Source organism: Rhinolophus hipposideros, assembly GCF_964194185.1.
Source record: "Rhinolophus hipposideros genome assembly, chromosome: 18".
NCBI lineage: Eukaryota > Metazoa > Chordata > Mammalia > Chiroptera > Rhinolophidae > Rhinolophus > Rhinolophus hipposideros.
In genome coordinates, this window is record NC_138064.1 from 10,069,909 (window position 1) to 10,095,580 (window position 25,672).

At 35.9% G+C, this 25,672-nt stretch overlaps 1 protein-coding gene across 5 annotated transcripts in view; it reads right to left on the reverse strand.

Annotated features, from left to right (window-relative positions):
- The window catches only part of BBS9 (Bardet-Biedl syndrome 9), a 366,639-nt gene that overhangs the window by 207,649 nt on the left and 133,318 nt on the right, over window positions 1-25,672 (reverse strand). For all 5 annotated transcript variants that reach the window (XM_081079509.1, XM_081079511.1, XM_081079510.1 and 2 more), the window contains exons 10-12: window positions 10,362-10,543; window positions 5,743-5,819; window positions 2,826-2,879 (exon numbers count right to left, since the gene is read on the reverse strand). In XM_081079509.1, coding sequence (XP_080935635.1) covers window positions 2,826-2,879; window positions 5,743-5,819; window positions 10,362-10,543 — 313 coding nt within the window. The remainder of the gene's footprint in view (window positions 1-2,825; window positions 2,880-5,742; window positions 5,820-10,361; window positions 10,544-25,672) is intronic.

The window sequence follows — 25,672 nt, forward strand, 5'->3', positions numbered from 1 at the left end:
ACCCTGATGGGTAATTATGGGAAGAAGAAACCACGTGTGCACCACAGACAACACCTTTCAAATGGCTAGTCCACTAAATAAACAGAACACAATTTAAATATTTTTCTATTAATAATAAAATAATGCTAGCCTGTACGTGTATTTTTAAATTAATACAATTACTGATAATAATCATTAGCAACTTTCTATATTCCTAGAACCACGCTAATAAATTATTTATGAGCATTATCTCATTTAATATTTACAACATGGTGAAACAGCTACTACTACTCTATACCATTTTATAGAACAGAAAACTGTATCTCAGAGAAGCTAAATAATTTGCCCAAGGTCATTCTGTTTATAAGTGGAGGACCCACAATTTAACTTCTGACTGATTCTGTCTGTCAGAATCGAAAGCCCATGCTCTTAATCAACTGTGGTTAAGTCTCAGAACAGCTCTGCACATGAAAAAGTATCCCCATTTTACAGTTTAACAACAGAGGTTTAGAGAAGCTAAATAAGTAGTCAAAACCATCAAGCCAATATGTTCAAGAGAACTGAAAACTTCGTTTTAAAAGTGAAAATGAAAAATCCTTAAAGTAGTAATAAGCTGTTTGTGAGAGCGCAGACATTCTGACTCTGCCTAGCATAACAACGTGTATTTAAACAAAGATCGCACAATTTTACATTGTCAGAAGAACTGTTTGCAATTAGTTTTGATGCGCGATCATAGCTCCCCTATGCGGATTTATTGAACCCCAAGAATGGGCTAGGCACTTTCAAAACTGAATCAAAGAGATGTGTGACGAAAATAACTACAGTAACAAAGAAGAGTTGTGTTTGAGCCAAAAAAAGAGTTAAAGACTTGGCTAGATCATAAACCTCATATTTTAAGAGAAAAATAATTATAGAATATTAAGGGGAAAATATAAAACATTAATACAAAAATTTTCCATGCTATTTTCCACTTCTAACAAAATGAAATATGATCCTTCGGAAATATAATACCAAATTCTTATTCTAGATAGATAAATATGCCTCCAAAGGCCAGGTAAGAACAACCAATCTCCCTGAGTTGTCTGCAATAGATGGTCATACAACGTGCACACATACTCAAGGTAGCCACATCTTCATTCACTTGGAACGGATGGAAAAATTTTCTCAATTAACAGGATTTATTATGATGGAAACTTGCATGGTTATGTATCTTGGCTGCTTTTGTTATAAAAGGCTATATGGAGAGATTTATAGCAGAAATTTGTATAGAAACCATCAGACAGAATCAGGAAGCATTGTGTCTGCTGTATTAAGTCCAGCTGATTTTGTGCAACCTTTGTGTGCTGCATTCTTTCTCATGCTCTTACAATGGCAATAAGGAAGAGAGCTGTGACTTTGGCTTTCTCAAATATAGTCACTTCCACTAATGAAGGAGAATTTTCCAGTAGTGTCATGCCATCATTTTGAGGTGGTTACTACACATGAAAACCTAAGAACCGCATGGGAGAGAAAGATGTGTTTACTTATAGCAATAAGTAGTAGTTGGGGGCAATTAGCATGAGCGAATGTTATCTGGTTTAGGTACCAGACTTCTTTTTGCAATTTACAGGCTGCTCCTGAATTATTATGTGCATGTGTCTGAACAATATCAGTAGATAGATATAGAAAAAAAGGTTTCTCCACACAAATGTCTATAGATCATTCCTGGAACTCTGCAGGGTTTTTTTTTTTCCTTAAGTGTTTGATTTCTTGCCACTAATGCTTTTCCAGACTCAGAAGTATTAATGAGATAGAGCTTTTGATTGGATGGGTTGGGGGATGGGGGGAGGAAGGCTGGGGAAAGACCACCCTTGTTTCCAGTGGCAAGAATCCAAAAAAATTAGCTTAGGAAACTGTTAAAAGATTGGGCTCCCTTCAACTTCTACCCAAGATCCCCACACTTGGGCCACCCGCTGGGTCCAGTGTAAGCGAACACAATTGGTAAAGCCTGGTACCCTGTCAAGCTCCTCCAAGGACAGCAACCCATAATCTAAGAAAATACAAAGCCGTGTCCAAGTTTTGACGAAGTGATTCGCCAAGATCCACAACCTTCCCTGGCTCCGAGGTCTGGGCAGTGATAAATATTCTCAGCTTAATAATGTGCTGACCGATTACCACACTTTAATCCAAATGCCTTAAGAGAGTTTCACATTTGAGTTCTTGTTCTAAAATTCTGCAATGATGGGGCCAACAGTCTTAACCAAAACCACATCCTTCATATTCTATTTTTTTAGGACTATCGATTTGTCACTACGCTACTTTGTGGCTTCTTCATTTAATATTTTCTTGCTATAAATACATCTATTTAAAGCTAATGTTATGGCAGGTAGGTGCCTGGGAATTCTCTTCAAACACACATATAATCATACATGGAAGAAAGATGTTATTAACATTTATATAATTCATATATATGTGTGTGTGTGTGTGTGATACTTCAATCAACTGGTTGGACTATTATGACACTGGTTGGTCTAGGATGATGACACAATTCCTTCAGCATATTTAAAATGTTAATTTTATTTCTAGAAAAAAGACCCTGGATTATACAACACATTTAAATAATGGTAGGAGTAAGTTCTAACAATTATTTATATTACACACTTATTGCTATAAATGCAATTAACAGCTTTATATTTATAGAAAACAATGAAGGTTATCTACTCACCACCCAAAACTGAAGAAATTCGACAAATTTCAAGTGTGTGTTTGACATTTCCATAAGCTATGTGTAGGGTGACAACAGTGACAAACGTGATGAAATGTGCAATGCTGTTTGCACATTACAGTACAGAACCATAGCACAATACCTTCACTGCGACTGAAGGGACGAGGTCAGTTCCCACTTCAACATCAGGAGCTTGCTGGAAACACACAGAAGAAAAGGAAGGAATGGTTTCAATATTACACATCAATGAGTGAACACAACGGGTGCAGTATGTACTTCTCACCACCAAAACAGGGAACTCACTGTACAAGATTTATCCCCCTAACGACATACGAAAAGAGGCAACGTGGCCTTTTGGATGCCTTCATCTGGAAAGTCATGAGCTAATATTCAAAAACCTATTTCCTGCCCCCACCAAAAATAAAAATAAAAGATCACATGTTTTATTATCAAAATACTCTATTGCCAAATTTACTTAAATGTTGAAACTAATTAATTCTATTAACTTGTTCTTATATTATATAGAAGAAGGCCTCCTTGTGTTTGTCAGATAAACATTATGCCATTGTTTTAGGTTAACCTGCCAAAGGTATGTTTTATTCTGATTAATAATAAGAATATGTATCTAAGACATGTAATTAATGGTATAAAGATTGAGTGGCCTTACACCTAGAAAACGAAACAAAAGTAGACAGTGATTTTTTTTTTTCCACGAGCTCATATCATAAGCTAGTTTGCTCTTTGAGCATCACCCTGGGTTGCCTGGTTGTACCTCTTAAAGAATTCAGAGTATAATAAAATAGAATAAACATTTCCTTATAATTTATAACTCATTTTTTAGAGTGGTAGATTGAGGGGAAAAAAAAATGCTTACTCTATGACAGAGTAAGAGCACGGGGTAATGTATTTTCTAGCAATACCTTTATGAATTCCTGGGGAACAAGTAAGATCCTAAAATCTCTACCCAACCAATGAATACATCCATTGTACTTTAAATTAACCTATTTGAAAATTAACCTATTTGAAAAACCTATAAGAAAAATTAAGCCACTTCTAAGCACTGGGGACCGCTTGATATAATGGACATCAGCACAATTAAGAATTGGGAGATTCATATGCTCTTTATGACTCCATAGGAAACCATATAAGACCCAGCTTCTCAACCAAGAAGATAGGACAGCAATGCCTGTCTCCTTTACAAAAGACCCCACTGCAATATAAATTATGTTTTTAGAGTGTGCTTTCATGTTAATGATTCAAAATAAAATATTAAGCCAGGCTTTTTGCTCTAGTAGTGTCTAAAATCCAGGAAATGTTTTACATTTAGCTGTCCACAGATCTAGAAAAGACACCAACACCTCCTGTTTTCTGCTCTTTTCAATCCTTTGTCTAAACACCTAGATATTTCAAGGACAGTAGTCCTTTGGGAAATAAAGTTACAGCCAGAGAGAAATGGCTATACAAAGACACCGTGGCACCGTGGCCACATAAATCACGGGACTAATGTTTTCCAATGGAATGAACATGATACTCTCAAGAATCTCTTAAGAAGGAAAAAATAGTAAGTCAGGGAAAATGAAGCTGGAAAGAGACACCTAATTGAGAGGAAACAGCACTCCGGGTTGCCAACAGGGAAATATATATTACAATATAGTGCTATTACATAAGGCCTTTTCCTACAAAGATCAAAAGTTGCTAAAGAACAGAAAGGGAATTCCTCGCTCCAAATACCTTATATTTAAGAAAACCTAGAAAAAATTATATAAGTTGCCCAAAGGAAAAAAAGAATCATTCCCAAGGCAAGAAAATGTGAGTACATTTGTCAGCTAACTAAGCAGAAATGTTCCACTCAGACTACACCCTTCAGGTAGAGTGAGAAATGGTGTGTGCTGAATGCCCAATGTTTAAAACAGTACTTCTACTATGTGACTCAGCTGGGTGAATGTTTCTTTCATATATAGTCCTATTTTTTTAAGTATACTATACTATGGCAATGTTAACGTGATTTTTTTTAATCACAACTTGGGTTGACTGCTTATACTAAGATTAATCTTTGAAAACTTCTCACAACTGCTGACTATATTATGCTCTGATACCTAGATATCGAAATCATTTCCTAGGCAAAATTATATGACCTGAACTCCAAATACAGTAAGACCAGTGAATTCGATCACTTGCCTAATTCGATCAATTTTTGGTACAGACACAGATAAACTTAATAGATTTTGCGCAAACAGCAGGCAGTGAGACCTACCCAATCATAATCTAGCAAGTGCTTACAGAAAACTAAACAAGGAGATGTGGTAATATAACCAAGGACAGTCTCCCTTTTGTCCTTGCTTCTCAACTTTATTCATTCATTCATAGAGCAAATATGTATCAAGCACACATATGTGACAGGTACTAAGGATCAGCAGTGAACAAGACAAGTAATGAAATAAATGTAAGATGTGGTGGTGGTGAATTGTCATAACAATTCAACAAAGTAGATTCTACTATTATTCCCATTTTACAGATGAGAAAATTGAGACTAAGAAAATTAAAGACCTTGCCCTGGGTCACACAGACGGAAATGAGGGAAAAATAATTCCCCGCCCAACTGTTTACTCTTAAACTACCACCACCCATGAAAACCACCACAATGTATTAAAGCCTGTAAACCATCAAACCCTGAGCTAGACCTTCCATAAACATCATCTCATTGAACCGTCACCAAAAATTTTGTGGGGTCAGTATTATTCATCTAGATTAGGATTATCTCAACACTCTGGTATTGAAATAGTTAAAAACAATTTTAAGATGGTAGATTGAGAATAATGGTAAGAACCCTTTCCAATGTTCCCTCCTTTCCCTGTTTTTAGAGAGAAATCTGCTTAATGAAGTCCTTACTACACGAAAAGACTAAAGATTTTCTTTTCTAGAAAGTAATACAGATTTAAAGTAGTTATCCTTCCAAAAGTTGCGATATGGAGGCCCAGAATTTAAACCACCACATTTTGACCCCAATTCACCAGAGTCCACCATCATAAACCCTTTTAAAGTCTGCAAAATACACCTACAGACATGGAATCAAAGTTAGGGGAAACCGTGGCAGAAACTCTCAAGTCATCTTCTTTCTCAGTCATGGGCCAAACACCTGCAATTGTAAAAGGAAAAAAAAACAGCTATTTAATCATACAGTAAAACCTGCTCTCTAAAGTTTTTTTTAAGGCTTATCTATACCATATATCAGAAAACAACCCCATAAACATACTCACAAGTTGAAAAAACTAATGCATTACAGAATTAGAAGCTTAATGCTGATTCTTCCCCTTCTGCAATATTTTAAAGAAAAACTCTCTCTTTTTCCAAAGATGTTAGCTAAGATGTGACTCACTGACTAACCAGTGCTGGGAATTTCAATGTCCTCTCCTTAACTACTTACTAGTGGAAGCCCAAATTAGTACAACCTTTTCGAAGCTAAGTTGGTTTGAAATTAATTACTTTTGAAGGCAAGTAATTTTACTGCTTGGGAGTAGAATTGTTAGGTCACAGGATATGTGCATTTCACATTTTGATAGTCACAGCCAACACACAGACACGTCCAAAGAGGTTCCCTGGTGCTGGTAGTTATTAAAAATACAAACAAAACAACCTAAATCTCTATATGTCTATTAACAGGAAAATGGTTAACTGAATTATGGTATATCTATGCTGTGCTATGATCTAAAGCCCAAAGCTCTAAATAAGAGTGCTGCCCATCTTTACTGGTATGTAAAGAACTCCATGATATTCCTATTAATAAAAAACAGCAAGATGTAGTACACTGTACCTAATATGCAAATATTTGTCTAAAAACAATCACAGAAACATACAAATGTTCTTCAAAAATACACAAAAACTCTTGATAAACATTACCTTTAAATAACCTAGTGGAACTAGGATCTGGGGTTTACCCTTTTAATACTGTCTGAATTATTTTTACCATATTCATGTTATTTTCACAACTTAAAATTTCACAATCTAAAAATGTTTATAGTGCATGATGAGATATTATGAACAAGTGACTGAGATCCTAAATAAGCAAGAAACATAAATGATATTTATGCCATATATAGAGACATGACAGACTATTGGCCACCACCTACTGTGTTTCCCCGAAAATAAGACCTCGCCGGCAATCAGCTCTAAGGCATCTTTTGGAGCAAAAATTAATATAAGACCTAGTCTTATTTTACTGTAAGGTTGGGTCTTAATATAATATATAATACAATAAATATAATATAAGACCGGGCCTATATTCATTTTTGCTCCAAAAGATGCATTAGAGCTGACTGTCGGCTAGGTCTTATTTTCGGGGAAACATGGTAGCATCCACCTTCCCTCCTCGTTTTCGAGGCAGAGCCCTGATTCTGTTCAGGCATTCACCTTCATCTCAAAGTCACGGGATTGGTCAAATCCAATCATGGTGATTTCATTCCCCTGACCACTTGTTGTTTTAGGCCTGAGCGTGAGGCTTAATCCTGGCAGAGGTGAGGGAAGAAAAGTTGGGTGTGAGGGGTGCCGGCACATATTTCTGAGAAAGCTATTCCTCCCTAATAAAAGGGGAGACTCGGGAGAAATCTCTCTCTTCTTCCCTGGAAATTGTATTTGCACATAGTTTCCGGACCTGCTGAAACCGCCCTGAGACCCTGAGAGAGAACAACCCACACACTGAGGGCTGCTGATGAAACTATGGAAAGCACGAACGTGGATGATGCCACAGGAATCAGCTGTCTCACAAAGAGAACTGCCTACAAGTGCCCTCAGGCGTTCCCACCAATACTGCAATATCTGAAGTAGGCATTTCCATGACTTAGTGAGACTACAAAAGGCTGCTCATTGCCCACCCAATAACCATTCTCCACTTCTTCTTATTAAAAACGCCCAGTTTTATTCCAAGCAACAAAGTGCTCAGCAAAACACTGAATTTCCCGGCCTCTTCTGTAGCTTGGAGTGGCCAGGGAGATGTGGGTAGAAGCTGCTCAGGGGTGTGGCTTCCAGGAAAGATCTGTAAGGGGCTGACTCAGCTGCAGATGTGAGAGTAGGAGTTCCAGAAGCCATCCTGGACTGAGAGATGACCCTGGGAGAAAAGGAATCAGAGTCCCTGACGACAGCAAAACGGCCAAACCAACCCTGGTCTGCCCATCACTGGACTTCTTTTCCATGGGAAAGAAACCGCTGCCTTGTGTAAGCCACCTTATTTGGGTATTCCGTTATTTGCAGCCAGACATAACCCTAAACAACACATCTTCCAACAAGGTCACCAAGTACAAATATTTCTAGTACCCAAGGGTAGCAGTGACTTAGTCATCCTACACGTTGGAAATAGAATGCACGCTTTCATTTAGTCCCCGTGTCTTACTGCTCTCTTTCCCTTCCTGAAGGCACAACTGTGGGAATCTATCTCAATGTCGTACCCATTTCTTCGTAGTCATCCCAAGTAGAGAACATGACCAACTGTCTAAATCATAAGGAAACTCCTTCTTTGAAAGTCCTACTGACAGATGTTGTTGACTACTGGTAACAGAAAGGCTTGGCAGGATTCACACTAACGAGTGGAATACGAAAAGCTTCAAAATCCATGAGCCATACAGAAATTATTACTATAATTTCATGCTTACAACATACATTCCTCATATAACTTACACACATAAAATCAGGTTCAAAAACACTTTTATTACAGTAGATAATATACACCATGTGTACAACAAAATGTATTCTTTAAATTGGCTTTAAATTTTGCTGCGACTCTTGCTTTGAAGAAATAAAAAAAGCTTTAAATACTGAACATAACCCACAAGACTGTGAACTTTTTTTTGCAAGTTAAAGTCACTCTACTAAAATAAGTGGCATTTAAATGAATGATGAGGTCATCAAAAAGTTCAGAGTTTTGACTTCTCATAATCCTCTGTACTGAAATGATTTGGTGCTTTTATATAATTACAGGTATTTTAATAAAGAAATATACTACAGTTTTATAAGGGTACAGAATACTAATTTTTTTCCATATCTAAAAATAAAATATTTTAAAAGTCTCTCTTTTTTAAAAGTTTCTCTTTGTTTCTCTTTCAGGAATACAACCAAATGATGGTGGCATAGAAAGTGCAGGGAATTTCAAATATTAACTAAAATTTGAGGTTATGTAAATAATGAACTTTGCACCCAAGCCTGTGGGCACATCCCTAACTTAATTAGCAGTTATTTAAAATTACACAGAAGGATCAAGGTAATGACAAGTAAAACAACCTAACCTTTCTCACCCAAGGGCATTACTATGGCCACCAAAAAATAACTTTTAGCTATAAGGAATTTTTCTGAGAAATGTTTTGCATAATTAAGTGTTAATCAAAATATCATTAGCACATTGTTTATGGAAAGAGCAAAATCTCATGACACAAGATTTGGAGTGGAAAAACCACATTAAATTTATGTAACGAACTCTGGAAATTTCATGTTTCATATATATGCCACTCTGCTCCAATTACATTTTTAAATGACAAAATGAGACTTATAATTCCATTAATCCCAAAACACTAGTATCAAAAATGGAAAAAAACTGCATGTCACAATATGACACATCCAATTTTAATCATTTTCTATTTGACAAGGGGATGGTGACAACAAATAGGCTTTTAATTAGCTGGAGGTTCTTAAAAGACCTAAATTTCACTGGTGTACTTTCAAAACATTCTAAGAGAACGTGTGAAGCCAAAGCATGATAATTTTATTTTCATATTCCTATTTTTTAAATATATTATCTAAATTCCTCTGAATCCATCTTGATAATATAGACTCAAAATACATAAGTCTCGTAAAGTGACTGGACCAGGATTAAGATAGGCTCTGTTGTTTGGGTTCTTTTTGATGCTCTACTTCATTTATTATTCTTACTTGTTTCAACATTCCTTTTATGTGAAAATAGTCCATATTTTTTCTCATTAAAAAAATACTTTTACCTGACCCTGAAAAGGAACTTAAAGTAATGCTTTTCACATGTCCAATTCAAACTGCAGAGTTGGTGTTTTGTTTCTCCTTTTAATTTACAATAAAATTATACCCCTGTGAATCCCAAAGTAAGATAATATTGAGTTATGCAAAACTCAGGAACTGAAAATAACATCAGCCTCTGAGTCATTAGAAGTCAGTGTACTGCAGGTTACACTCCATTTGGACAGCTAATTGACTACAAACAAATTATATTGCTAAGCTGCAAATGACTACAAAGTGGTAACTCATGTACTGCTTTGGTTTCTTTTCAAAGAAGCAACTAATAAAATGTTTTTGAGGCTATCAGAAGTTAATAAATGACCACTCTAAACTTTAACTCTCTTCTCAAGGCCTGGAACCACTACCCAAAGAAATACTTGTTCCTTTTTTAGAGTTTAAAGAGAAAAAAACTAAATAGCACTATCCCTGAAAAAGAGACACTAACAAATGGATTATCTTCAACAGGATGTACTTTTCAGATGCTACAAAACACAAATTAAGCACAAAGAGCTTGTGTGCTAAAAAGCAGCGCCGTTTTTACAAATATGATTTTAGTTACACCTAGGAGAGGAAATTAATGAATGTGTACAAAACATTATCCAAATACAAAATAATATGAATTCTACGAAGAATACTAAAATCAAATCGTAAAAAGCTTCGAGTGAGATACCTTGTGATTTGTTAACATCTTTGATGATTTTCTGAAGTTCTTTCAATTCTACATCAAGTTCATCATAGTTTAGTTCTCTAGATTCCACTTTTGGAGCTTGGAACAAAGACGGGTCTGTCCCCAGGTATGAACACTGCAGGTGACCGTCATCACTCAGAGTGACGATCACTCCCTTTAAATCACTATAATAAAGAAGAGAAAATGAGACCGAATTAACATTTGGGGTGGATTTAGACTTGACCGACTACATTTTTATTCAACTCAGCTTCAACATGCAATTAGGAAAACGACGATATAATATATCTATTTCTCAAGTTTTACATCAAGAATTCAATTCAAATGTTTCAAACGTGATTTATGTTTACAGAAGTATTCCCAATGTTACAATTCATTACAGGAGGGAAAAGAAACAAAACACTGTAACAACTATTATAATAGCTGCCATTTTTAGGGATAACTACATGCATATCTTGCTTTGAGAGCTTTTCAAGTACTTCCTTCTAATCCTTGGCAGACTTATAAGGAGCACATGATCAACACTTGTGGAGCCACAGGAGCTCCACACGAGGGCTGCTGGCTGACGGAAGACCAGGAGCAAAGACTAGATAATCCAGAAGGGCAAAAAGGTCAGTGGATTAACCCTGGGGGGCTTGGGAAAGAACTGTGCCCCCTGCTCCTTTCCTTCTCTCTACCCTTGGGACTTACTGCCACATATTTGCCCGCTTTCCCAGGTCCACCAACCATGGCTTCCTTCACACATACTCCGACTGAAATCACTCTGGTCTGTTCGCTCTTTCCCTTCACTCTGAGGTAGAAGGATCCCATTCTCTCATTTAGTAGCTCTTTCTCCACCACTCTTCTCATCCTGATTATGTCTTTTCCTGCCCATCCTTTCACTCTTCCTTCTCTCTTAGAATCCCTTATTTCTCTTTTACTCTAGAAACTAACCATAATGTATAAATTATAATTTTAGCACACCATCTTTAAAAATACAAGTTGTAAGTTTTTCTTAACTTGCTAAAAAAAAAAAGCAGTTGAAATGAACACTATTTGCTTCTTCCCTAGTTTGCCCAGCAGGGAAAAAAAGTTCAACATTGTCACAAGGCATTTTGAGCTGATACATAATGAATTGGTTTCATTTTTGTGTTTTATGTTGTCTAGTGGCCTATGATTTTTAAAAAAAAAAAAAAAGAAAAAATGTTACCAACCCTGTTCTAAAGGTTAAATATTAACCAAAAATAATAGAAAATCTGAGATAAAAAACCTTGAAAAAGAAATGTTGCTATTCATCTGAAGTAAAGGATAAGGTGTATGAGGGTCTAGGCGTGATTCAGAATGAATAAGAATTTGTAAAACTCCTCAACTTTGGGTCATGGCAAATGATCAGCTCATTAATCTAAAAGCTCAACTTGATTGAGAATAGACACTGCCATTCCTCATCCTTCCCACCAGCACCCACTGCCTTCAGCACAACATTCCTATACACACTTTCTCCAGGGCATAGGCACCGTCAGTGCCACATAACCCTATGGGTGACTTCAGAGAAACAAAAAATAGATTGGTATCACAGATTCAATAGCGAAAGAACTAAACTATGAGTTGGATTAATTAGGGACTTCAGTTCTAGCTCTTACTCTGCCACTATCTAGCTGATTCAACTTAGAGAAGTCTTCCTAAATGTTCTTTTATCGCTACAAAGAGAAGGTGAGACCCGACGATCCCCAAAGGTCTTTAAGTTTGATGAATTGGTTCTGTCAGTCTAGCTCAGAAAATAAATACTCCCCAAATGACATTATTTCCCTAAAATAAAGTGTCAAAGTGACACGGTAGTACCTCTGGGCTTGACCCTTTCTCTGCAGGCAACTGAAGCCACCTAGTGGTGATGGAAATCCTAACTTCCAGCTCTGACAAGCCCATTTCAAGAGAGACACCCTTGTGTCCCCTCTGAGTTGTCACTGTAGTCGGTTTCCCATTCCACCCAGACCCACTTTCTTCTGGGAAGCCGAAGAAACCTCAGGAAACTCGAGGACACTAAAGGCAGATATTCAGCTGGCTTCTCAGAGAACGTGGGGATCATCAGTTCTTTGAATCCAGAAGGGGATTTTCGCTACATCTTCACCCTTTGAGTGGTCCATGATAGAGGGAGCCTAGCCTGACCCAATACAAGTATCCCGCACTATCCAAATTTATTTGGTCTTTGAGTTGGATAGCTTATTATTTAAACAGTTTTGTTCTAACCTATGAGAAAGCAAATAGCAACAATTTAGACACAAGGGATTCATTTGAACCTATTCAGTATCTGAGTTCAGACAGGAAAAGTTTGAATAGTAGTGCATACGAGTGTTTCTTCATACTCTCAAAAAAGAAAAGAAAGAAATTCTTTACTGGTACTTGAGGTGTCCAAATGGAAAGACAGCAGCCAGGGTCCTCTCTCATTGAAAGAACTTATCAAATGTCACCAGAATGTCATGACAATTAGTTACAAAACTTAAGCAGCATACTTTTTTCTTATCAGTGGCATCAGAACCATTACATATAACTTAAATCAAACAACAGATTTAGACGATAGGTGAATTCATTTAACATTGCATGTTTTATTCCACGGTAACACTAAGACAAACTCTAAAAACTCTACAATAAATCAGTGGAATTTCTAAAACACCTATGACGGGACAAGCAGTTTGACTCAGGCCTATAGTACTACTTAATAAATAAGTAATGTTATCTCTTGGTGTCTTGTGCAAAAGACAAATTTTAAAATATATAAATATTGTTCCTAAAGTAAATTCAGCCCAATTTAATATAAAGAGGAAAGGAAAAAACATAATCAAGATTATTTTAAAGTCTTTCTACTTAAAGAACATTTTATTTAACAATATTGTCCGTATGAGTTAATGTGGTAGGTTCTGTGAATGACAGAATTTTATGCTGGAAGAAGCCATCAAGTAAATCAAGTATTATGTACCCTACTACTTACATCGTTAGAGTTAACATTACCAAAATGAATGTCTCTGGATCATTACTGGTCCTTAAAGCATACCAGTTAAGCCACGGCACCAGTATTTTATGAATAACCAAGGTCAAAGAGGTTATATGCATAGGACACATAATTCTGCAATTTTTTTTTTTAGAAATGGGGCATGAAATTAAATGATAGAGTTTGATCAGGAATCTGAAAGTAATTGTTTCATCATTCAGTAAACAGATCCCTGCCTTAACAATACATTCAAATGAAACTCCAGATGGATTTTAAAAGTTAAATTTAAAAATATGAAACTGCAAAAATATTTATCTGCCCTTGGGGTGAAAAGAAATTTTGCTACAAGAAAGCAATAGGGAAACTACAAAGGAAAACATCTCTAAATTAAACCACAAATAAAATTTTAAACTTGTTATATGCTTTAAAAAACAACATGGTAGAAAGAACAAAAGACAAACATACTGAAAAAACATTGACAACGAACATAAAAATACATAATTCAAGTTGAACCGTATGAAGTTGTAAATATTCAACGGTTTTTAACCTATAAAAACAATTTTATATGTTTCAGCTAATATGTAAAGAACTCTTACAAATCAATGAAAATAAGATTATATCAAAAAGGAAATGTACAATTCACATACAAAAATAAGTCAATACATAGATGAAAAACATTTCAAAATCAAAGAAATGTATATTTTTAAGAAGCTATATTTGATTACTTAATATCTCAACCAGCAAAAATTGTATTTAAAAAATCAGTCCTGCTGTTAGAGAAGGTACATGAAGATAGAAACTCTCATACACTTTCAATGGGAATGTAAATTTGTGAAAAATCCTTTTAGAGAACATTTGAGAAATATATATCAAAAGTTTTTAAAGGGGCGGCCAGATGGCTCAGTTGGTTAGAGCGTGAGCTCTTAGCAACAGGTTGCCAGTTCAATTCCCCCATGGGACGGTGGGCTGCGCCCCCTGCGACTAAGATTGAAAAACAGCGACTGGACTTGGAGCTGAGCTGCGCCCTCCACAACTAGATTGAAAGAACGACTTGGAGCTGATGGACCTTGGAGAAACACACTGTTCCCCAACATTCCCCAATAAAAAATAAAATAAAAAAGTTTTTAAAATGTTCATTGCCTTATACACAGAATCCAATTGCACAGTTATTAAGAAAATTTAGAAAGAAACACATCATAAGAAAAAAGGAAAACATTTTTTAAACCATGGCACAGCTAAAATAGAATATTTAGAAGTCATTAAAAATCATCTTACAAAATACCTGCTATCCGAAAAAATAGCAAATAAATATTAAGTAGTAAAGCAAAATGTAATACTGCATATGCATTTTATCCTAACTTCATAAAATATAGGTATATAAAACACAGACCAGGAAAAAAAATTACCTAACTGCTAATAGGATGGTGGCTATCTCTGGTTAGTGAGATTATGGACTATTTTTATCATGTCTTATAATTACAAAATAAGATTTAAAACTATTTTCTTTTTTAAGAAAAAAATATATATGTGTTCCATTTTCCATCCCCAGACACTGAATTTGAATCATCAACTTACAGGTTAAATATCTGTGGCATCAGAAATAGAGGAAAAACTGAGGCTAGATTGGGGGTGTGGGGGTGGATAAGAGGGAAGGTGAGGGGATTAGAAAGCACAACCGTTAACCACAAGATTGCCATGGGGATATAAAAGTCAATTTGGGGAATGTAATCAATAATGTTGTACAGATTTTGTAGGGTATCCAAAGGACACTTGTCTCGTTAGGGAGACCACCTCAGGGATGATGTAGATGCCTGGTCACTGCAGTGTTCACCTGAAGCTGAAGCTGAACAACAATGAATGTCAACTATAATTTTATACATATATGTATATAAAATTACATATATAGTTACAAGAAGTGGAGTACAGCACTAGGAATAAAGACAGTGGAAATGTAACGGCTGTATGCCATGTCAGAGGTAGTAGATTGGCATGGGGGGTTATCACTTTGTGAGGGATATAAATGATAAATGTCTAACTATTACATTGTTTTGTACACCTGAAACTAATAAAAAATGAAATAAAATAAAATATCTAGTTCTCTATTTATGACAAGGCCAATATTTAAAACGTACAACCTGAAAGTATTTAAAATACAGCTCACAAGAGATAAAAAAAATGAACAATTTCTTTTATTTGCTAATACAATAAAACAAATGAACAATAGTTCTAAAAACAAATGAAAACAAATGCACTCAATCTAATTATCGCTTGTTCAGCTGCATTTTGTGCAAAATAGAAATATTTTAAGTTATCAAATTGTTTAAGTCTGGTTTTTATTATTATATATACCGGGCGTGCCAAAAAAAATGTATACAAGTGGATGCTTTGGTCAACGTTGCTCAAGCAGTAGTTCGCTGTTATCAGAAGTGTCTGGACGCTGATGGTAACTACTTAGAGCACCTCTTGTCATTGCAGAAGCCAAGTGTGACTTGTAGTCACCTTTTGTTATCAGTATATATTGAGTATTACAATTTTAATACAGTTTTCCTTTTTTAAATGTGCATACATTTTTTTGGCACCCTCTGTAGTTATCTTAAAAACTTAAACACTATTTATTACACTCGATTTTCACTCTGCCTCGGTAAGGTGCACACGATTTAAAGGCCCTTCCCGTTAAGCCTACCAGGCACACCTGGTACAGGCCACCCTCCCTGAAGCCCCACAGGCTGGACTTGCTCACTAGAACATCCTGTGATTCACTTCACCATCATTCAACAACAAAATAGAAGCTGCAACAGAAGTTATACAACGGAAGCTACAAAGGCAAATAAAACGTGGTCTTGCCCCATAAGAAACTGGTCTAGTTGTAAAGGAAAACTCATTTTAAAAAATAAAACAGCAATTACAATATAACATGGCAAATGCTACATATAGCACAGTAGGAAGAGAGTGCAGCAATTGTGCATGAGAGAGCCGAACAAGGCTTCATACAGCAGAGGACGCAGAAACTGGATCCTGACTTAGAAGCACATCCTCAGAGATGAAAAAAAAAAAAAAAGGGGCAAACTGACAGCAGAGGACACTGGCCCTCATGAACTCTTCCAGTCTCGTGACTTTAAATACCTTCTGGGGCCAACTCCTATGTTTATATCTCCAGACAGACCTCTCTCCCAGTGTCCAGCTATGTACTTGACATCTCCTCGTGGAAGGCTAGCAGACACCTACAGCTCAACACGGCTAGCACTGGGTTCCTGATGTTGGCTCCTCCTGTCCAACTCAAACCTGTCCCTCCTGCAGCCTTCTCATAATTCCAAACCAAGAAGATATATTCAACATTCAGTGAAATAAGGAAGCCCAGAGTGACTGAAACAAGGAAAGACTAGGTCACGATGGGGCCAAGAAATTACACAGGGTTAAATCATACAGGCTCTGGTTGACTATTAAAAATTGTGAATGTTACCCTCAAACAATAGGAAATCACAAAATGTTTTAAATATAGGAACGAGGAATAACATGATCAGATTCATCTTCAACAAAGATCCCTTTGGATCGCATTGTGGAAAGACCACTCTGGGAGGGATTAACACAGTGAGTCCAGGTGAGGAAAGGTGGTGGCCCAGGCAAGAGTGACAGGAATGCAGAGAAAGGGATAGATCGAAACATATTTAGGAGATACAATCACATCATCTCATTTAATCCCCCCAATAACTGTATAAGGCAAAGGAATTGCCTTCACTGTCCGAAAAAATAAAAAAAAGAATGAAACTCAGAGAAGAGAAAATAATAGATTATGGTTACCAGGAGCTACCATATTTCCCCAAAAATAAGACCTAGCCAGACAAGCAGCACTAATGCATCTTTTGGAGCAAAAATTAATATAAGACCTGGTCTTATTTTACTATAAGACCCAGTCTTTAATATGATATGAATGATATAATAAAATAAATATAATATAATTAATATAATGTAATTAATATAATACTGGGTCTTATACTAAGTTTTACTCCAAAAGACGCTTTAGAGCTCATGGTCCGGCTAGTTCTTATTTTCGGAGAAACAGGGTAATAAGCAAAGCTGCAGAAAGCTGCAGGCTTTCTGGCTTCAGACCTGAGACCTTCCACTACCACACAGCTGCCCTCAGAAGGCAGCAAATGATTCTTCATACAAAATGATATTTTTTAGAGTAGGTTATGTATTCATCGAATAAAATGCTAAGGTACATTTAACTAAATTGATTTAACTAAATTGTATTTTAAATAAACCACAGAAGGGTTTTTTTTCATTATTTTTTCTAAGTACAATTCCTAAGTATTCAAGGATCAAATATGGAAAATAAAAAAGGAAAAGAAGAACCCAATCTTACTTAAAATATCATGTGAATGATATTTGCCTTTAATCTACAAAGTGAAGGACGAAATGATTATGGCTATTTCCTAATGTTGAGATGAAATTAGCTGGTGTGTTTGGAATTCAGTAGTAAAGACAAATTTGACAGCCATTTGGAAGTTGCTATTGTCAGCAGGTTCCAACTTTGTACATTTAGAAAAAAAATAAAATCTCTTTTGATGAGAGTTATCAATTGTTAAAATTATCTGAGTTTTAAAATAGATTAATGAATATCTACAGAATATAAGAGGGATATGGCGTTCTAGTTAGTTCTTGTGAAGACATGTATGTCTTCAACAAAAGAGAAACAATTTTCAATGTTGCAAAACCTCAAATTTTAATTGATCTTACGGTTAGACAAGCTTTGGATTCCTCGGTGCCTTTACTGAGCTAACACTGAAACAGAAAACAAAATGTGGGGGCGGGAGGTTGCACAATGTTGTTCTCCTCTCCTTTTCATTTACTATTTACTTCTCATTTCTCTACTTTATTTCATTCACTCATCATTTGCTCACTCATTCATTCATTCTTCAAATGTTTTCAAACACCCGCTGTATGAAGGATACCATTTGAAGTGCTATAGAGCATACACAGACAAATTAAAATGGGAAATTATCCCAAAGAGGTTACAACCTTGTAAAGAATGTGACACACACCTTGATATGTATAACGTGGGGTAGAAGACATAATTACCTTCGGACAAGTAGCGAGTATTTTAGTATTCAGAAGTAGGAATGCCAGCGGGATTGGAGACATTTAAATGGTGGCAATAAAAGTTTGAGCCAGACACTAAAATACAGTCTGTTCTTCAGTGATTGTTTCTGAAACCTGAATTAATGCATATGTGATTCGTACGCAAGAAAAGGATGTTAATAGGAATTTGAAGTTGGTTCATACTCAATTTTTCCCAATACTGAAGGTTTTGAAACTCCAAGTAACAGCAGGAAAATACAGTCCATGACTGTATACAATGCACCATTATTCCACTGTTCTTCATGGCTGGTTCCATAGTGGTTTGAGTTTAACGTGCTTCTTACATGGTTCTCACCATCAGCAAGCGTTTTGCTCTTGTCTCCACCCTTCCTTCAAGCGACCTTAACCTTTCTATTTAAAAGTAAAGTCCTATTTTATTATGATCATTCCTGGGGTTTGGTGTTTTCTTTTTTGTTTGTTTGGTGGGTTTTATTCTGTTTTGCATATCTTTTTTGTGCTCCGATTAAAAAATAAATTTTAAGTGATCTGACCCCTGACAATTTGTTTTCTAAAGCCTTCTTACTATTAATTGACAATTTATTACATTATAACATACGTATTTGTTACGTATCGGAGTCTTTGGGATTGGGCGAGTAGGTGTAAAGAACATCCAGTATAGAGGACATGAGAGAAGAAAAGCATGACGGGAGAAAAGTTTAGACTACGTATGAGAAAAACAAACAGCCTGGATACAGCAGGCGGTGGATTGAAAAAAGGACAGAGACTGTTAGGAATAAAGCCATAATTGTGAAACCAGTGAAGACATCTGAGCTGGTGAGTGACATGAGCAGAGATATGCTTTAAAAACATGTACCCAACAGTCTCTTTCCTCTTTTTTTAATCCACCACACAGTGTGTCCAGGCTGCTTTTTTTTCTCATATGTGGTCTAAACTTTTCTCCCATCATGCTTTTATTTTATGATGAGAAGGCCAGGTAAAGACAGAGGCAGAAAGAGTTTGGAGTGATAAGTCTACAAGCCAAAGAACACCAAAGGTTGCTAGAAGCTACCAAAAGCTAGGAAAGAGGCATGGAATAGATTCTCCCTCAGAGCCTTGAGAGGGAACCAGACATGTGCACACCTTGATTTTGGACTGCTGTCCTATAGAACAGTGACAGAATACATTTTGTTGTTTTAAGACATTAAGTTTGTTGTAATGTGTTACAGCAGACCCAGGAAACCAACACACAGACACAGAGAAGAAGAATCATCCAGCTAAGCCCAGTCCAAAATTGACAACCCACAGAATCATGACCCTAAAGAAATATTTGTTGTTTTACGCTACTAAGTTTTGAGATGGGTTGTTACACAGCAAAGCTAACTGACACAATCAACCTTGTGAATACCCGCTCTTCTTTTAAAACTTGTCTCTTCCACAGCCAATTTTATTACCTTCAAATAAAATAGACCACCTCATTTTACCCACTAAATAATTACTTCTGTAGTAGCACCTATAAAATATTACAGCATTGTTTTAAAGTTTTGCATATTTGTCACCTTTAATCAGGTTGTAAACTCCCTCAGGGCAGGGATTCCATAACATTGAATTTGTATCCCTAATTTCCAGACATAATGAATTCATCTACATAAAATTTTACAAAAGAATTAATTCTAAATTCACCTTTATCTATAATACCTATTTATAAGCAAATACAAAAACACCACAACATTCCATATACCAATCAATAATTACAGACTACCAAGTCAATGAGGGAGACCTCTGTAATTGCCCATAATACTTCAAATGGAACCCTTGAGATCAATATAAAATATACCCAACTTTACGTACAGTTATCTAATATCCCTTCTTTATTCCTTCTAATCAAATAATAAGGCAATGACAAAAGAAGTGGGAAGATAGAATATGCAGGTGGTAGCTCTAGCCTGGCATGGCACCTTGAATGTAGGTCAAGAAAGCAAGTATGCAAATATATTCTCTCCCAAGGAAAAGAAGAAAGTTTTCTGAAGTAGAAGTTCAAGGCAATGAATCTTTCCATAAATAAAACTAGATGTTGGAGTCCTTCCCTGATGCATGAAAGAAGACATGATTCTGTGCCATGATTTTCCAATGGATTAAGCCCTTATAGGAATTAAGTTAGGCATTAAGCAAACCACCTGTGTATTTTTAGCACATATGTGTTGAGGAGTTACTTTTGCAATTTTTAAAAAATAATTATGCTCTGTTGGTCCTTTTCTGCATGACCATATCTCAGGCAAAGCTTCATATCAATACATGTTGACATTCATAGCTTGTAATAAATACAAAAATCTAGACGCCAGAAAGAATCAAGCATAGAATCTGAGCTTCCTGTTTCACAGTGAGTACATTTTTTTGCCCACTATTCTATTTGACTTCCCAAGTACTGAAATTTAAAACAATTTTTTTAAGTTACAATGTGAGGTTTGTGTAAATGGTTTTCACTTATTATTGCTATCCATAATTAGCCTCGATAATCAAGAGCCGGATTATTTAATGGGAGAGACATGGTAATTAGAATGCCCAAGAAAGGGACAAGTAAAATGGGGAGCCAAGGCCAGCTTCCAAAGGTATGAAAGTAGCAGGAACTCTGCAAAAAGAAGTTGTCACAGCAAATTGCAGAAATTACAGAGGCTATAGTGGGAGACTGAACAAAATACCTTTTGTAGTAAAGAAATGTCTAAGCATCAAGAACCCAGAGGTTAGCCTGCTCTTTCAAAACTAACTCTTATTAGACTTACTAGAAAGCCAACACACAACTACTAAATCTGACAATTATATTCACAGACTAAACAAGTAAATTGCTAACCAGAAAAAAAAAAAATGATGTAACTGCTAGAAGTGCCTTTTTTGTAGTAGGGAAGCAAAATATATTTGCAAGGCTCTGATTCGATTCTAACTTTTCATCATTGAAAAAAAAACGTATTTATTTAGTACCTACTATATTCAGGCACCATTCTATATGTTAACAATAAATGACATGTTACACAGGTCATTTTCCTCAAAGAACTTAAAGCCCAGTGGACAATACAGATATGTAAATCAAACAAGAATGTATGAGGCAGTCTCTGATAGATGATGACAGCCAAGAGAGCCAAAAGAAACAAAGTGAAAGAACATCCGAATCAAATAGTGAGAGGAGAGAAGACTTCCTGCAGAAGATAACAACAGCAGGAACTGGATAAGAGAAGAAGCAAGACATTCCAGCAAAGTATTCTCCATGAAGGGGCGGACACACAAACCCACACACACACCCTCTCAGAACACAGGACATTCAGGAAAAAAATTTTATGAAGTCCAGAACCACTCATTCCACAAATCTTTACTGAGTATCAGAAATGTGCCAGGCTCAATTCTCAGACTGAGAACATCAGTAAAGAAACTAAACAAAAATTTCAGTCCTCTAAGGAGCTCACATTGTAGTAAGGAGAAAAACACAATGAACAAAAGAAATAGATATATTATACATTCAAAAGTGACAGGTGCTATGGAGAAATAAAGTACGTGGGTAAAGTAAGACTCCAATTGGACCTAGAAGGAAAGGCATGATTTGCATAGGTGTTAAGGCAAGGAGGTCGTTCCAGAAAATTGGAACAGCATGACCGCAAGTATTAAGAGACACATGCTCCTATCAGCCAGGACGTCTCTTTCTCCCCAAGATGATTCAGGTGGAAAAGCAGTTAGTGATAAAAATTAAAGGTATACAAAGGCTTTGAGTGTCTCGCAAAGAATTGTAAACCTTACACCACAGGTAATGGGGAGCCATTGAAAGATCCCAATGGAGGAGAAACGATCAATTTTCTCAGTTGTCCATCATGTCTACATGTTACCCGACAGCACTGGTCATGCCCCTCCCACGCACTCACTCAATAGGCACTCAGCGTGCAGCTACATGATACTGCATTAAAAATAGCATTTCTAACATGACATTGCATTACGTGTCCTAAGAAGTCAGAGGTGTGGCTCATTTCTACTCACTAAAGAAGCTAGGGGCCTATACCCTGTTCTAGCTAACACAAGACACTGTGCTAAGTAAGATAATGGATGAACAAAGCTCAGTAACATAAAAAGGGACATTATAAAATGTTAATCTTGTGAAACCAAGAAAGCCTTCATGGAGGATTCGAGAAACAAGTAGAATTTAAACAAAAAGAGATGGAAAGAAAACAAGGGATTTCAGGTGCAGAACCAGCTTGAGCAGAGTTTTAGAGGTACAGAAGGACGTGCCATTGGCAAGTGCAGGATGGCTAAAGCATGGCAAGAAACCTTTGTTTAAAAAAGAGTTAATTCAGAAAAAATGCAAATGTTTTTGGACCACGTTGCTTTTCTTTCAAAATTAAAACAGCTTTTAAAATGACCCATGGGGAAAAGTACACTTCTATTTAGATTAACACATTGTATTGAATGTTACTCCTACCTGGAAGTTTAGGCTAACCTTGACAAATCAATCTCTACATTTGCTTTCACAATTCGTTTCAGGCAGCTCATCCCTTAATCCGGGCCTTACTTTCTTCTCTAGGGAGAGCCGATGGTTCTGTGATGAGCTGTATCCTCCCACCCCAATCCTTCCTGACTGAACTCCATGTCTCTCAGCAGAAGCTGCATGTGGTCAATGTGGTCTTTGCCAAGCATAGTTATCTAGCTTCTGAGCTGCTGAGAACAACCAACCAACAACACCCTTCCCACCTACCTTTACCAGTCAGAAGATGAAATTTACTCACTTATATAGCCTCAATTCCCACCTCTCTACACACATATACTCCAATGACCATGTGTCACTTTAGGACCACCTGGCTTTTGATTTTTTTCTTCATTCAATGACTGAGGTCATTTTTCAATGCATATTGTTCAATGCTAACAATATCTATCAATTGGTTTGTTTTAGAACTTCATTTTAGTGAAGTAGAAAATGATGAGATTGCACTAAAATACAATATAAGTTGAATAGCTTCAAATGGTTTCATTACAGCACAAATCTATCTCCTTTTCGTAGGCTCTACGGACGTTACTTATTTGCAGTCACATTTAACAGTAAACAAATCATCTAAATCTAACGGAACTTAGCCCAAGTTAGTAATATCTAGTTATAAAAGCAAAATATTCTTCAATGTCTATCAGCACCTACAACTAAGGAACCACTAGTAAGAAATATACCCCAAAAATGCAGCAGGCAAAGCAAAGGTTGTGCTCCTAACCTGGACGGTCAATTTTCAAAACACATTTTAGTACTAATAAGGATATTTTTTGGTTTTAATTCTAGATGGTCTCTGATGAACCATCAATAGTAATAGACCACAGAAGGCACATGCCCTTTTAAGTGGAAAATGAGAATGGCCTTCCTTATGATTACTTATTACTTCTGCTACTAGTATTACTACAAACTATAAAATCCCTTAGGGTTCATATGACTTCAGAATTTTGCCATCACTTAAAATCTAATAAATACGGATCACAAGAAGAAGGGGGGAAATCCCAATTTTACTACTGCACATACACAGCTAAGTGATATTTTAAAAGCAAATGTTACAAGCTGAAAATTATACTATATTGTGGTTACCAATAAATTGCTTGTCAATCAAATTGCTTTGTGTTCTTGTTCTTTTTAATTCTGTGAATTAAGGACATAAGTAGTGAATTTAGTAGCTTCTGGGAAAGACTTCTCACAGACACGGTACTCATACAAGGTCCTGTAATATCATTTCATTCAATAGATTGGGCATAGAATTTGCTATTTCAATTAATTTCCAAAATATTTTATTTTGTGCTATTTCGATTATATATCATTCTAGAGTCACAGAAATACTGAATTTGAAGGGGCATTTCAATGCTCAAAATATGAAACAAATTACTCTGGTATCTTTAAAAAAACCTGTGAAAGCAACTCCTACACACATGTGGTATTAATTTGTAAAAGCTATCTTTTATTGGAATCTAGGTAATAACAATGGCATATGCTTTTTTTGTACATCTGCTCTTACAAAACAAATTTTTCACAACATAACCTTTCAAGAAACCAAAATGCTTCAGATACTTTCCATCATACAATATCAATCCAGTAACTCAAATATCTGGCTTACAGGGCTTAGTACACAAACTTTTCAGATTACTATCAAAAGAAAAGCATTTCATCATTTTTACTCCCATCCAGTTTAGTGATTGTAAAAAGACTCTTACATTTTAAGTCATAAAAATCTTTGTTTTCCTTTTTCTACATTTTTATGCCCTGAGTAACAGGATTGAATATGGGAGACTTCACTGATGCTAATATAAAATAAATTTGGTATATGGAAAGAAAAATGCTTCAGTAACTTGATGGCCATCAGTATAGATTGCCATTCATTAGATAAAATAATTTGTCTTCTAAAATAAACAACCTTCATACTTTCAAGATCCTTCAATTTGTATAATACTTCTGAATTAATATAATACTTTTTATCAAAAAAGCATTTGTTCCTTCAAAATGCATTACTTCATCATGAAATGATGAAAACTAATCAGAATGCTAACAAGTCTATACTATACTGTAATAAGCAATAAGATCCCTAACAATCACCAGCCTGTCCTCACTCATCTATTTTCTTTCCTGGTATTCTAGATAAAGTGGAGAAAAGTTTACCCCTTCCTTCTACTTTCCTGGCATTAAGTAATGGAAAGAGGGAACCCTGTTAGATTATCTTTAACCTTTTCTGACTTCCTATCCTGCACTACCATCATTCTGCTAAGAAGCAATGTTACTACACTTGATCTTAGCCAAAAGGCCGAGAAGCGATGCTAAGAAGCAATGTTAACACACATATACACAAATGGTAACTGTGTGAGGTAATGGAGTGTTAATTAGTTTGATTGTGGTAATTTCATGTAAATCAAATCATCACATTGTACACCACAAATATATGCAATTTTATTTGTCAGCTCTACCTCAATAAATCTGGGGGGAGGAGGGGACAGAGAAGAAGCAATGTTAAGGAGAAATATGTAAAAGTACCTAAAAGAGAAAGCTGCTAACTTACATCAGCCCTCATTACCTACTTTCTTTTATCAATTTACTTTTTTTCTCTAACATTTTTTTACTTTTAAAAAATTTATTTTTCAATTACCACTGACATACAATATTATATTAGTTTCAGGTATACAAAACAACATAGTGATTAAACATTTATATACCTCACAAAGAGATAATCCCTATAAGTCTATTACGCAACTGATACTGTACAAAGTT